The following is a 13,308-nucleotide window of genomic DNA, read 5'->3' on the forward strand; positions in this document are numbered from 1 at the left end:
GATCCTCAAGAGGTTCTACAGCTGTGCCATCGAGAGCATCCTGACTGGTTGCATCACTGCCTGTTACAAAGGGTAGTGCGAACGGCCCAGTACATCACTGGGCCCAAGCTTCCTGCCATCCAGGACCTCTATACCAGGCGATGTCAGAGGAAGGCTCTAAAAATTGTCAAAGACTCCAGCCACCCTAGTCATAGACTGTTCTCTCTGCTGCCACACGGCAAGCGGTACCTGAGCACCAAGTCTAGGTGCAAGAGGCTTCTAAACAGCTTCGACCCACAAGCCATAAGACTCCTGAACATCTAATCAAATGGCTACCCAGACTATTTGCATTGGCCCTCCCCCTTTTACACTGCTGCTACTCTCTGTTGTTATCATCTATGCATAGTCACTTTAATAACTCTACCTGCATGTACATATTACCTCAACTAACCGGTGCCACCGCACATTGACTCTGTACCGGCACCTCCTTGTATATAGTCTCGCTATTGTTATTTTACTGCTGCTCCTAAATTACTTGTAACTTTTATTTCTTATTGTTATCCATATTTTTTTTAACTGCATTGTTGGTTAAGGGCTTGTAAGTAAGCATTTCACTGTTCACCTGTTGTATTCGGCGCATGTGACTAATACAATTTGATTTGATTAGATTTTGAAAGGTGGGCGTGGCTGTACAGTTATGGGTGAACAGACAGTACAGGAGGGGGCTGAGCACGCATACTTGTGGGGACCCTCTGTTGAGGATCAGCATAGTTGAGGTGTTATTTCTTACCTTCAGCATCTGGGGGCTGCCTGTCAGGAAGTCCAGGACCCAGTTTCACAGGGCGGTGTTCAGACCCATGGCCCCGAGCTTAATGATAATCTTGGAGGGTACTATCGTATTGAATGCTGAGCTGTAGTCAATGAACAGCATTCTTACATAGGTATTCCTTTTGTCCAGATGGGATAGGGCAGTGTGCAGTGTGATGGCGATTGCCTGTGGATCTATTGGGGAGGTATGCAAATTGAAGTTGGTCTTGGCTGTCAGGTAGGGTGGAGGTGATATGATCCTTAATTAGCGTCTCAAAGCACTTCATGATGACAAAAGTGAGTGCTACGGGGCAATAGTAATTTAGTTAATTTACTTTTGCTTTCTTTGATACAGGAACAATAGTGAACATCTTGAAGCAAGTGGGGACAGCAGACTGGGATAGGGAGAGATTGAATTGTCATGCCCTGACCTTAGAGAGACTTTTTTATTCTCTATTTGCTTAGGTCAGGGTGTGACTTTGGTGGGCATATCTATATTTCTATTTCTTTGTTGGCCTAGTATGGTTCCCAATCAGAGGCAGCTGTTTATCGTTGTCTCTGATTGGGGATCATACTTAGTCAGCCGTTTTCCCACCTGTGTTTGTGAGTAATTATTATTTTCTGTGAGTGTTTGTGTGCGCCACAGTTGCGTCACGTTTGAGTTCTGTTTACCTGTTTTCTTGTGAAAGGTTTCACTTCCATTAAAGATGTGGAATTACATGCACACTGTGCCTTGGCTCATTTATGACAGGGAGTTTGAAGACAGTGATCGTGACATGAATACAGTTGAAGTTGGTAGTTTACATACACTTAGGTTGGAGTCATTAAAACATGTTTTTCAACCACTCCATAAATTTCTTGTTAACAATCTATATTTTTGGCAAGTCGGTTAGGACATCTACTTTGTGCATGTTCATACATTGAATTTTCCAGATCAGTCATCATTCAACAATTTTTTTGTTGAATGATTTTATTTTGTTTTGATTCTCCTTTTCTTTCAGGCAAGTAATGGAAAGGAACAGAGGCCAAAGGTCATTGAATGTTGTTTAGCTGTGTAACCCTCTGGTCAATAGCACAGAGTTCATGTTGTAATCCCAGCTCGGTGTCTTCATCTCTTCCCTTCATTCATAAAAGGCAAACGTGATCCTCTCTCTGTATCCTTACCGGTCATTGACTCGTCCACCTCTACTCATCCATGCACTGATGAAAGCACAAGTGATACTGCAGGTCAGCAGGTGTTGATGTATACAGTTGAAGTCGGAAGTTTACATACACTTAGGTTGGAGTCATTAAAACTTGTTTTTCAACCACTCCAAAAATGTCTTGCTAACAAACTATAGTTTTGGCAAGTCGGTTAGGACATCTACATTGTGCACGACACAAGTAATTTTTCCAACAATTGTTTACAGACAAATTATTTCGCTTATAATTAAATGTATCACAATTCAAGTGGGTCAGAAGTTTACATACACTAAGTTGACTATGCCTTTAAACAGCTTAGAAAATTCCAGAAAATGATGTCATGGCTTTAGAAGCTTCTGAGGCTAATTGACATCATTTGAGTAAATTGGAGGAAAATCTAAAGAAATCAGCCAAGACCTCAGAAAAAAATGGTAGACCTCCACAAGTCTGGTTCATCCTTGGGAGCAATTTCCAAATGCCTGAAGGTACCACGTTCATCTGTTCAAACAATAGTACGCAAGCATAAACACCATGGGACCACGCAGCTGTCATACCGCTCAGGAAGAAGACGCGTTCTGTCTCCTAGAGATTAACGTACTTTGGTGCGAAAAGTGCAAATCAATCCTAGAAGAACAGCAAAGGACCTTGTGAAGATGCTGGAGGAAACAGGTATAAATGTATCTATATCCACAGTAAAACAAGTCCTCCATCGACATAACCTGAAAGGCCACTCAGCAAGGAAGAAGCCACTGCTCCAAAACCGCCATAAAAAAGCCAGACTACGGTTTACAACTGCACATGGGGACAAAGATCGTACTTTTGGGAGAAATGTCTTCTGGTCTGATGAAACAAAAATAGAACTGTTTGGCCATAATGACCATCGTTATGTTTGGAGGATAAAGGGGGAGGCTTGCAAGCTGAAGAACACCATCCCAACCGTGAAGGACGGGGGTGGCAGCATCATGTTGTGGGGGTGCTGTGCTGTAGGAGGGACTGGTGCACTTCACAAAATAGATGGCATCATGAGGGATGAAAATTATGTGGATATATTGAAGCAACATCTCAAGACATCAGTCAGGATGTTAAAAATTGGTCGCAAATGGGTCTTCCAAATGGACAATGACCACAAGCATACTTTCAAAGTTGTGTCAAAATGTCTTAAGGACAACTAAGTCAAGGTATTGGAGTGGCCATCACAAAGCCCTAACCTCAAGCCTATAGAACATTTGTTGGCAGAACTGAAAAGTGTGTGTGAGCAAGGAGGCCTACAAACCTGACTCAGTTACACCAGCTCTGTCAGGAGGAAGGGGCCAAAATTCACCCAACTTCTTGTGGGAAGCTTGTGGAAAGCTGCCCGAAACGTTTGACCCAAGTTCAACAATTGAAAGGCAATGCTACCAATACTAATTGAGTGTATATAAACGTCTGACCCACTGGGAATGTGATGAAAGACATAAAAGCTGAAATAAATCATTCTCTCTACTATTATTTTGATGTTTCACATTCTTAAAATAAAGTGGTGATCCTAACTGACCTAAGACAGGGAATTTTTACTAGGATTAAATGTCAGGAATTGTGAAAAACTGAGTTTAAATGTATTTGTCTAAGGTGTATGTAAACTTCCAACTTCAACTGTACATAACTGAGGTCCTCTCTCAATGAATAACAGATTGCTGTCATCTTGCTGTTCTCCTGTTTAATCTCACCGAGCTGACCCTGGGAGAACTGCAAACTGTTCTTCATGTCTTGGACCTCTCTAGTCAGGTCGCCCATTCTTTTATTAGTTGACTCCACCAGTATTTGGACAAAAAACTTGAAGCAATTTGTGTTGTTGTTGTAACAACTGCTTGTAGAACTCTTTTTGTTCAGTTAAAATATCTTTCTCCTGTGATAAACACCACTGTCCTCAACGGTACTCCCGCCGGTTTTGGTTGTGGTCATGGTAGCAACAAACAGTGCATCGGGTATGTATTCAGACCCCTTCCCTTTTTCCACATTTCTTTTACATTATAGCCTTATTCTAAAATGGATGAAACCATTCCCCCCCCCCATCAATCTACACATAATACCCCATAATGACAAAGTGAAAACCGTTTTTTAGAAATTTTAGAAATTAAAAAAATACAAAATAAACTGAAATACCTTATTTACATACAGTACCAGTCAAAAGTTTGGATACACCTACTCATAGCAGGGTTTTCTTTATTTTTACAATTTTCTACATTGTAGAATAATAGGGAAGACATCACAACTAGGAAATAACACATATGGAATGATGTAGTAACCAAAAAAGTGTTTTATATTTGAGATTATTCAAAGTAGCCACCCTTTGCAATGATGACAGCTTTGCACACTCTTGGCATTCTCTCAACCATCTTCACCTGGAAGCTTTTCCAACAATCGCAGGCTGCGTTTAAGCCCTCAAGACAATGCCGCTAGCTTGATAGGCAATAGAGAGCTAACTAGCAGCTAGGCTAACTGCTACGCCAAACAGCTCCTCAGACCCGGCGTTGGTCGGCAGGATCACTGGACAGATAGTAGCAGTCCCAGTAACTGATGCCAACCGCATTGCGGGATCCAAACTCAACAGGTAGCTAGCTACCCAGCTAGCACAGTGGATCTGAGCCGATTCCTGCTGAGAGTCGGGGCACTCGGCTGAGAGTCATACTCAGCCGACGTCATGTGGCCCGAGTCTGTGCCGCCTTCGGCAGTATTACTGGGATGCGGGGATTGAGCTCGGGCCGATTCCGTTGTGAGTTATCTGGCCCAAATATATTAATTGGGGCTTGGGCCGATTGTGGCTACTCTCTGGCAAATGATTACACGGGCTGCTTTATATAATTAACGTTTCATTATTTCATTATTTTTCTATATTTCTCATTGTTTCTCTGATCAAAAAATGTAATTTACATTTAAATTAAATTCGTTAAGAGTCCTGTTTAAGTAGTATTTTAGTATTTTGATACTTTGTGCAAGGCAATTGATAAGCATTAAAAACTTTGTGGATGGGGCCTCCCAAGTGGCGCAGCGGTCTAAGACACTGCATCGCAGCCTGCATTGTTACAGCTGCTGGTTCGATACCCATGCCGGCCGCAACCGGGAGACCCATAAGGTGTCACACAATTGGCCCAGCGTCATCCTGGTTAGGGGAGGGTTTGGCTGGCCAGGATGTCCACTCCTGTGGTGGGCCAGGCGCATGCACGCTGACATGGTCACCAAGTGTTTCCTCCGACACATTTGTGTGACTGGCTTCCCGGGTTAAGTGTGCATTGAAGAAGCAGTGCGGCTTGGCGGGGTTGTGTTTCGGATGACGCACGGCTCTCGACCTTCGCCTCTCACGTGGCCGTACGGGAGTTGCAGAGATGAGACAAGACAATTGGATATGACGAAAAGGGGGTAAAAAATAAATAAAGAAACAAAATTATTCTTAAAAATTGTGGATTATTTAACTAGGCAAGTCAGTTAAGAACAAATTCTAATTTACTTTGACGGCCTACACCAGCCAAACCCGGACAACGCTGGGCCAATTGTGCACCTGTATTCAATCCAGGGTGTCTGTAGTGACACCTCAAGCACTGAGATGCAGTGCCTTAGACCGATGCGCCACTCGGGAGCCCATGGATGGGTATCATTTGTATGTATAAAATGTATAATAGTCATATTTAAAATTACTAAAACAGGTAAATTTGTATACATATATTTAAAATTGCATTGGGCCGCTTCTGGGGGGATTCTGGTAAGATGCTGGCAAAGTCGACTGAATTCCGTTAGACGTACATCGGGCTGATTCTGGGCAGTCATTCATTTTGATTCTGGGCCGAGACCAACACCTGATTTCGGGCCGATTCAATCAATTCTGGCCCCCCGGAAGAGGTACGCTTTTGGGCCGATTCCTCATTGCTAGCTGAGTACTAAGAAACTTTTCAATAGACTTTCCAAAACAACAAACCATGCTCTCCCTCATTGAACAGGATTTCTGTTTACCTCTAGTTCATCTTCTGATTAGATCCCCCCCCAGAGAGTGTGTGTGAGCTGTTGGTAGCCAAGCTCTGACTGTGTGTAGGCTCTGTGGAACAGGAGAGAGATGTTCAGTAGTTGTTGGGTTAGTAGTTGTGAAGGTTAAGGGAATACATAGTCAGTTGCACAACTGAATGTGTGGTCATTAGTTGTGGTCAGTCGTTTTGGTCAGTAGCTGTGGGGTTCTGTAGTTGTGGTCAGTAGTTGTGTGGTTGTGGTCAGTAGTTGAGAAGTAGACAAAGATTTCATAAGCTCTAACTTTTTGTCTACGTTGTTGGCAAAGGGGTAGCTGATTTGTGTTAAAACTTGCATTGCTGTATTTACAGTGAATGGAATGTTGGAAGTGATGACGTCACAATGGGGCCTTTTGTAATGTTGAGGAAATCCCATTAAAGTGGATGAAAATGGACAAAAAAATACTAAAAGCTTAATAATTTTTAAAGATTAAAAGATCTCAAAAAGTTGTTTACAAGCACACCGATCTGCACGTTTTAAAGTTTGAATGAAGTTTCTTGCTTAAACGTGTAGGAGGAGTAGCGTTGCAAATTAGAAGAAGAAGAAGTATGACGAAGATTTAAAATGGGACATTTGCTTTGCAAGTCCCACTAATTACCAAAGTTACCATAGATTGCCATAGATTACCAGTTAATTAACAAAATGACTGAGGATTTGCGTAACTTTGGTAAATTACTGGTAGCTTTGTAACCCTAACTATAAAACACTAGAACACACTTCTAGCACCAGTTGTCAATTTGCAATCATGTGTGATTGATGTATCAGTAAAAATGTAATGTAGTTGTTTGTCTTGTTTCCCCAGCCATGCCCTTCATCATCTCCATGCTGCTGGCCAGTCTGAACAGCTGCTGTAACCCATGGATCTACATGTGCTTCGCAGGCCACCTGTTCTCAGACCTGAGGCAGAACTTCCTGTGCTGCTCGGCCCGCTATCTCAAGTCCTCCCAATGCCACTGCGAACGTGACCATGACTCCAGCCGCAAGAGTAACTCCTCCACCTACGTCATCAAGAGCACCAGCAGCCAGAGGAGCATCACACAGACCTCCACCACATGAGACGCCCTCCTTCCAATGGTACCCCCCCCCCCCCCCCCTCGCAGGTCAGAACTGTGAATCCCCCCTCCCAAACCTCACCGCCGCCCCAAACCCAGACTTGTCCTTCCCCTTCTCTTGTCCTGCTCCAGGGGAGACTCCCCTAATACTATTGCACTGCTTTTTTTTGTATCAGACACAGTTGGTCAAGAATAGAATGAACAATTGATTGTTGTACAGATGAAGCAGATTTATTTGGGGACATTTTGTTGAATGTCTCCTCTCACAGCCAAATGTCCTGTCGCAGATCAGAGTGAGTCATCCATTGATTGTGTTTTCAGACTGATGGATTTACGTATTTGGTCTGCGGAGGAGGACAGTAGGTGGTGAATGGAAAATGAAGGACTGACTGTCTGTCACTCCAAACCAAGGAAAGGAGAGGAGAGAGCTGTATTCTCCTCACCATGGACTTAAAAGCGATTAACATGCCACAGACTCTGTGTCAAAGAGTTCTGTAATAGTGGTTTGGGTTGTGAATACTGACCAATCCAGAGGGACATTTTAACTTTGTCAACCTGAAGGTTAAGTTACTCTCCTGTTGCATATGTCTTGCTGCATTGCACCATGTGTTAGTTCACACACACAGTACGTTTCAACTATCCAGTTTGTGAAATGTCCTAGCTTTATAACAACGGTGATATCTGTCAAGTTGTTAGAGCGGCAATCAGCAGTTGAAACAATCACAAAGAGTTCTGCCTGCCCCTGTTTCGGTAAAAAGCTGAAATGTAACCACTCTCAAATTCATAGACAGCTATGGAAACACAGACTGACCATCCATGATATCAAAAGTATCATTTGAGGCTATAAAGTGTTTGTTTACATTTACTTTGTTTACCAACATTGGAGTAAAACAAGCTTATATTTTGGGTTCTGATGGTGTACGACAGTTGATTTAAGCTCGAGGCATTTATAATTATATTCTTTAAGAATCAATGTGTACATATCATTCATTTCTAAGTCCAAAAATGGATGTAGCAACTGCAGATTGCCCCTTTAAGGTTAACTTACATATTCTTACAGAAAGCAACTCAACAAACTAGCCACCATTTCCCCCTAGGATGAACACACACGTCCAAATGTACTTCTATGAAAATTGTGGTGTATTTTGGCACGCATTTTTATTTCTACATAATTACTCTGTCTGTACTTTTTGAGTGTTAGGCTGGTGTCTTCTATGTTGCTAAGTATGATTGTGAAATGGATTGCACACACTCAGAAAACGCCGAATTGGGGGAGAAACCTCATTGTATCCAATGTATTCTAGAAACTATTGCATAAAGAGGGTGACCTGCCTTAATATTGAATCTACTTGACACACCGTTCCTTGTACACATCAAAAATGTCAGTATCAAAAGGCAGAAGTTGGCTTCTCCTTTTACTGTAAATGTTTTGGTTTTCAACTTGTCCTTAAGGCTACTGAACATTTTGTAGAAAGCATAATTGTCTTATTTGTATTTAGAGTGTTGTATTTTGGAAAAGTATCTCTTATTTATTTGAAATAAATTGTATGTGTTCTATCAAGTGAGTCTGAATTTATTTCTTTGCATCAAATGGAGTTGAGGCTCATGTTGAGCCTCTGTAACTCTAATTTAACCATTCGATTTTGGTAGAGGCTGATTCATGCACATACATTTCTTAGAAAGAAGGAGACAGTTAGAGCAATTCTACTTTTCTTTGTAAGATTTTCAGTATTGTCAATCACAACCTGCCATGTCGGGATCCAGACCAGTGGTTCGCAATTGGCTTTTCTATCCCTACCTTCCGATGAGCAGAACTGTTCTTGGTTCCACCTGGTGACAAAAAGAAGGAATGACAGGGCAATGGAGACCTGAACAGGGGTAGAGACCAAGAGGATGTACTAAGGGCAGAGAATGTGTCAAGGCTCTTGTGAATGTTTTGAAATAATAACAATCTGTGATAACAATTCAAATAAACCCAAATAGTGTTCTCCCACTCATAAGCCAACAACAGATATTTTGTACATCTCTTTCTCAATCAATACATAAACAAATGCAATATTACCAATGTTGTGTATTTTTAGTGAGATATTTAGCATACACTCTGATACCACGCACTTGGCTGAATTGTAGGACCTGCGACTAGAACATTCCACTTGTAATTTTAAAACCTGGGTCTCCTTTTTTCCTAATGTTCTTACAGTTTGTACACCCACACAGTCAAGTTATTAGAAGCTTATGTGAAAGAAATGTGAAGCAAAATTAACAATTTAGGATGTGTTTAATCAAAATGATTCAGTAAAGAAACTGCATCTTATTCATTTTGTAAAACACGATATAATCTTGTTCAAGCACTACAATTATCTTTTCCATTGCACAACATCGACTAGTTTACCATTAGGAACAAAACACACACACACACACACACACACACACACACACACACACACACACACACACACACACACACACACACACACACACACACACACATCTGACTGTTTAATATAGTATATCAATTCAGACTTGGCCAATATAGTAGAGATTGTATATTGTTCCACGGGTGCTGCAATGCCGTTAGTGTCAGTGGGGTGTTTATGTCATGTTGTGTTACATTTGAATCAAAATGCAACACTTCAAAATGTAGCTAGCTGTTTTCTACAAAGCCACTTTACTCAGCATCGCAAAATACATTCACTCTGGGACACAAGTCCTGCCCATGCCATGGCTGCCAGCCCTATATTCCCTCAATGAACAGACAGCTCTCTGCCTTCCAACAGAACCAGAGCTGTCACCCAACCATGCTGCAGCTGTCAAAGAGCCTCTTGTGGCACTGGTCGCTCTGAGCATGTCAGGACTCAAAGGGCTGAGACGGGCGAGGCCCTGGGCTTTGGGCTGGGTAAGGGTAGCGGGGGGGTGTCTTGGGAAATATGAGGACACCAGGACTGGTCATCTGGTCTGGCGGATAAAAAGGGTGTAGCGTTTCATCCAAACACGTGTAAACACTGCGGTGGTGTGAGTGTCTAGACCTCTTTGCGCAAGGCCACTTTCACACTGCTGAAGATCTTGCCCAGGGCTTCAAAGAAGGGGTCACAGAAGGTCTGGATGCAGAGGGAGTAGATGCGACTGATGCACTGGGACTCGATCAGGCAGCTCTTGATACAGGGTACCACAGCCCAGATGTGACAGAATGAGATGCAGGCGAAGAGGAAGCCCCAGAGCAGAGCCATAGGGATGCCGAAGATGGCTGAGAGGATGCGGTAGCACCAGTACTTGGACACGGTGAAGGTGGTGTAGCTGAGCTTCCACACCCCATCCAGACTGTGTGTGCCGTCGGGCTCTGCGATCACATCCTCAAACTCCACCTGCAGGGAGGGAATACCATGGACAACGTTAGTGGAACCTCACTGAGGAAAGAGTTGAGGGTTGTCTGAGTACCCAACACCAGAGCCAGGATTCAATCAACGGCACGTTGTCATTCAAGCCAATTGCACTGCTGACAATATGCCTTTTAAAGGTAATTTTCGCAATGTTCACGAAGCAGTCACGGTAAATGCTGCGGATGTCGGCTCAAGCGTAAATTCCCTTTTAAAGTCAAGAGCAATGCGCTTGGTGACAATGCACCCTTGATTAAATCCCTTCACAGTTTCCTCACTAATCAATGTGATATGTAAACATACATGTGTTATTGTGACTCAGCACCATGACTGTTTTCATCACTAATGCCTGGGATACATAGTAATGAAATAAACACAGTTTACTGGGGGACTATACCATGCTCATATCTGTTCTGTGTCCTAACATAATCTTTGTTTATTTATGAGTGACGAGAACCATGTCAACTTTCAGGTGATTGTTTGTTACTTTGCACTTATCTCAGTGCCAGTGTAGCTTAAAACTATGTCCCTCATTTTTGCACACTTGATGAATATGTATAGTCCGAACTTATCTCAGATCACAATTTGGATCAAGTTTCCGGAAACTAAGAGTTCCTTCATGTAAGATGCATGAGGCTTACGATGGCCCAGTTTGTAATTGCTTGTTGTATTCAGTATCCAATACCTGGTCCTTACAAAATCCTGGCTCACTGTTGCATAGACATCTGCAACTCAACCCTGAATGGTAATGAACTTGTCAGTGATCATGACAGGGGGATGTTACATGCAACAGATTCCTAACAAAGCTAAACCAATTTTCATAATATGAAATACTATAAGAAGTTCTACTTCTGAATCCCAGTCTATTCATTTTAACACACCTTTAAAATTGTAGACATGCTTTCCATACTTAGTATTTTAATATAACATTTCTTAGTACAATTTAGATGAGCAGTTGAAATTGACAAAACAGAAAAAACAAGCTAAGTTTTAAATTAATGATTTGACAACAGGAAAATGTCATTCTGTACAGTTTTTGAAAACTTCAAGCTCATACTGTAACTTAAACTACTAAGATTGTGTAGATAATATTGGATTATAGAATGTGTTCCATTCGATATAAATCCTATCATCCTATCATCTACTTAACATGTACAAAACTTCTCACAATAAAATCCAGAGAAGTAGTGCCCTTGGCCCTCACATGTAAGAAACATGCTTAACATGACTCACTCAAGTAAATGAACGTTTTGCCATATGCCCTGTTTTATCTCCTTCCATGCTCTCCTGAGCTCTGGGGAATTATAGCACCGTGATTGCTACTAATGTATGTAAACGTGAAAAACACAAGAAAAGCAGTGATGAAGCTCCAAAAAGAAACAGCCTCATAATTTCCCTTTCTGTCACACCCCTTCAGTCCCATTCCAGAAATAAAACCTGGGTGCCGTGCTGAGGCACAAGGCCTTGGGACTATTTTGGGACCTTCCTGGCAGGAACACAGCAACATACTACAGTGTACTGTGTTGACTTTAAGTTTAGACTTTAGACTTACGTTTTAAACTAAGGTTTAAAACTTGTCTTTCCTTACTTTAGGCAAAAAGGATTTAAACCTGTAAATTCAGTGTGTGTGTGAGTGGATGGCGTCAGCATGGTTCACCTACCTTGATCACATCCTCATTGATCAATTTGGGGTCTCTGTTGATCAGATCGATCTCCTTGGTGTGGCTGTCCTTCACAATCTTCTCCTCGTTGGTATTGTACTGGTACTGGTCGGCCATGGTGGGGACGTGGGCCTAGACTTGGGCAGAGTCAGGGAGAGTAGTGAAGTGTGGAGGACTGGGGCCAAGGACAGCGAGAGTGAACCCACAAAAGTAGACTGCAGGCAGCCCCCTCGGTCTCACTGATCCCCCCCTCTCACTACTGTGATGACACGGCTGAAATGCCAGTGGACAGCTGCTGCAGACGTCCTGCTGAAAATTGGGACCTAACGCCACACAACACACCACACACACACTATAGCTCACACAGAGCAAAAGTATGTCTTAAAGGGGACCCCAGAGCCGTGTCAAATTTCACACTGGGCTGTGGGGTCAGCTGGGCAGGGTTTACATGGTGGCATGAATTTCCACCGCAGTGAGAACTCTCCTACTCCTGCTCCGACTAACACCAACAGTTCACTACTGTACGATCCACACTGACCCAAAACTTCCAGAAAGGAAGAATGTAGGTCTTTGTCATAAACAGTAATCCACTGAATATACTGTATGCGTAGTTAGCAAAGTGCAAATGTAGGATCTTCATTTGATCACCCCGTTGATGCAGGAAATTTCCTGCACAGAAAAACATTCAAACTTGCAGTGTACTCTAGATTTAAAAAGGCTTCTAAAGTTTGTAATTTCCACTTTAACGTTTCAGAATTGATTTACCCTAACAAAACATTTATCAACCCCTACAGAAATGTCTATTGATTATTATCCACCCAATAATTCACATTTCCTGTTGCAGAAGGATTATTTTCCTGCTGTGAGAAAATGATCAAATTAATATCCTACATCTGTATAAGTAAATGTCTACATTTTTTATCTAAATGACTGACAACTGATAAAGGAATTAAGTAAAGGACGAGAAGGATCATACATTGAATTTTCCAGATCAGTCATCATTCAACCATTTTTTTGTTGAATGATTTTATTTTGTTTTGATTCTCCTTTTCTTTCAGGCAAGTAATGGAAAGGAACAGAGGCCAAAAGTCATTGAATGTTGTTTAGCTGTGTAACCCTCTGGTCACTAGCACAGGGTTCATGTTGTAATCCCAGCTCGGTGTCTTCATCTCTTCCCTTCATTCATAAAAGGCAAACGTGATCCTCTCTCTGTATCCTTAC

The 13,308-nt window shown here is 42.1% G+C and overlaps 2 protein-coding genes across 2 annotated transcripts in view; one reads left to right on the forward strand and one right to left on the reverse strand.

The window, feature by feature from the left end:
• LOC106565581 (isotocin receptor) overlaps window positions 1-8,609 on the forward strand; it is a 30,808-nt gene extending 22,199 nt beyond the window's left edge. The window contains exon 3 of the mRNA XM_014132859.2: window positions 6,803-8,609. Coding sequence (XP_013988334.1) covers window positions 6,803-7,056 — 254 coding nt within the window. The 3' untranslated portion in view covers window positions 7,057-8,609. The remainder of the gene's footprint in view (window positions 1-6,802) is intronic.
• Window positions 8,610-9,311: 702 nt separating this feature from the next.
• On the reverse strand, window positions 9,312-12,425 carry cav3 (caveolin 3). The gene is made up of 2 exons (XM_014132858.2): window positions 12,088-12,425; window positions 9,312-10,414 (listed from the first exon to the last, which is right to left on the reverse strand). Exons 1-2 carry the CDS (start codon window positions 12,202-12,204, stop codon window positions 10,073-10,075), a joined length of 459 nt encoding a protein of 152 aa, XP_013988333.1. The 5' UTR covers window positions 12,205-12,425; the 3' UTR covers window positions 9,312-10,072.
• Window positions 12,426-13,308: the final 883 nt, after the last annotated feature.

Source organism: Salmo salar, chromosome ssa12, assembly GCF_905237065.1.
Source record: "Salmo salar chromosome ssa12, Ssal_v3.1, whole genome shotgun sequence".
In the NCBI taxonomy this organism is placed as follows: Eukaryota; Metazoa; Chordata; class Actinopteri; order Salmoniformes; family Salmonidae; genus Salmo; species Salmo salar.

Excerpts from the sequence above, each read along its gene's own strand:
- cav3 (XM_014132858.2), bottom strand. The coding sequence starts at position 12,204 with ATGGCCGACCAGTACCAGTACAATACCAACGAGGAGAAGATTGTGAAG. Across the intron at positions 10,415-12,087 it reads TCAATGAGGATGTGATCAAG|GTGGAGTTTGAGGATGTGAT; the intron begins GTAGGTGAACCA and ends CCCTCCCTGCAG.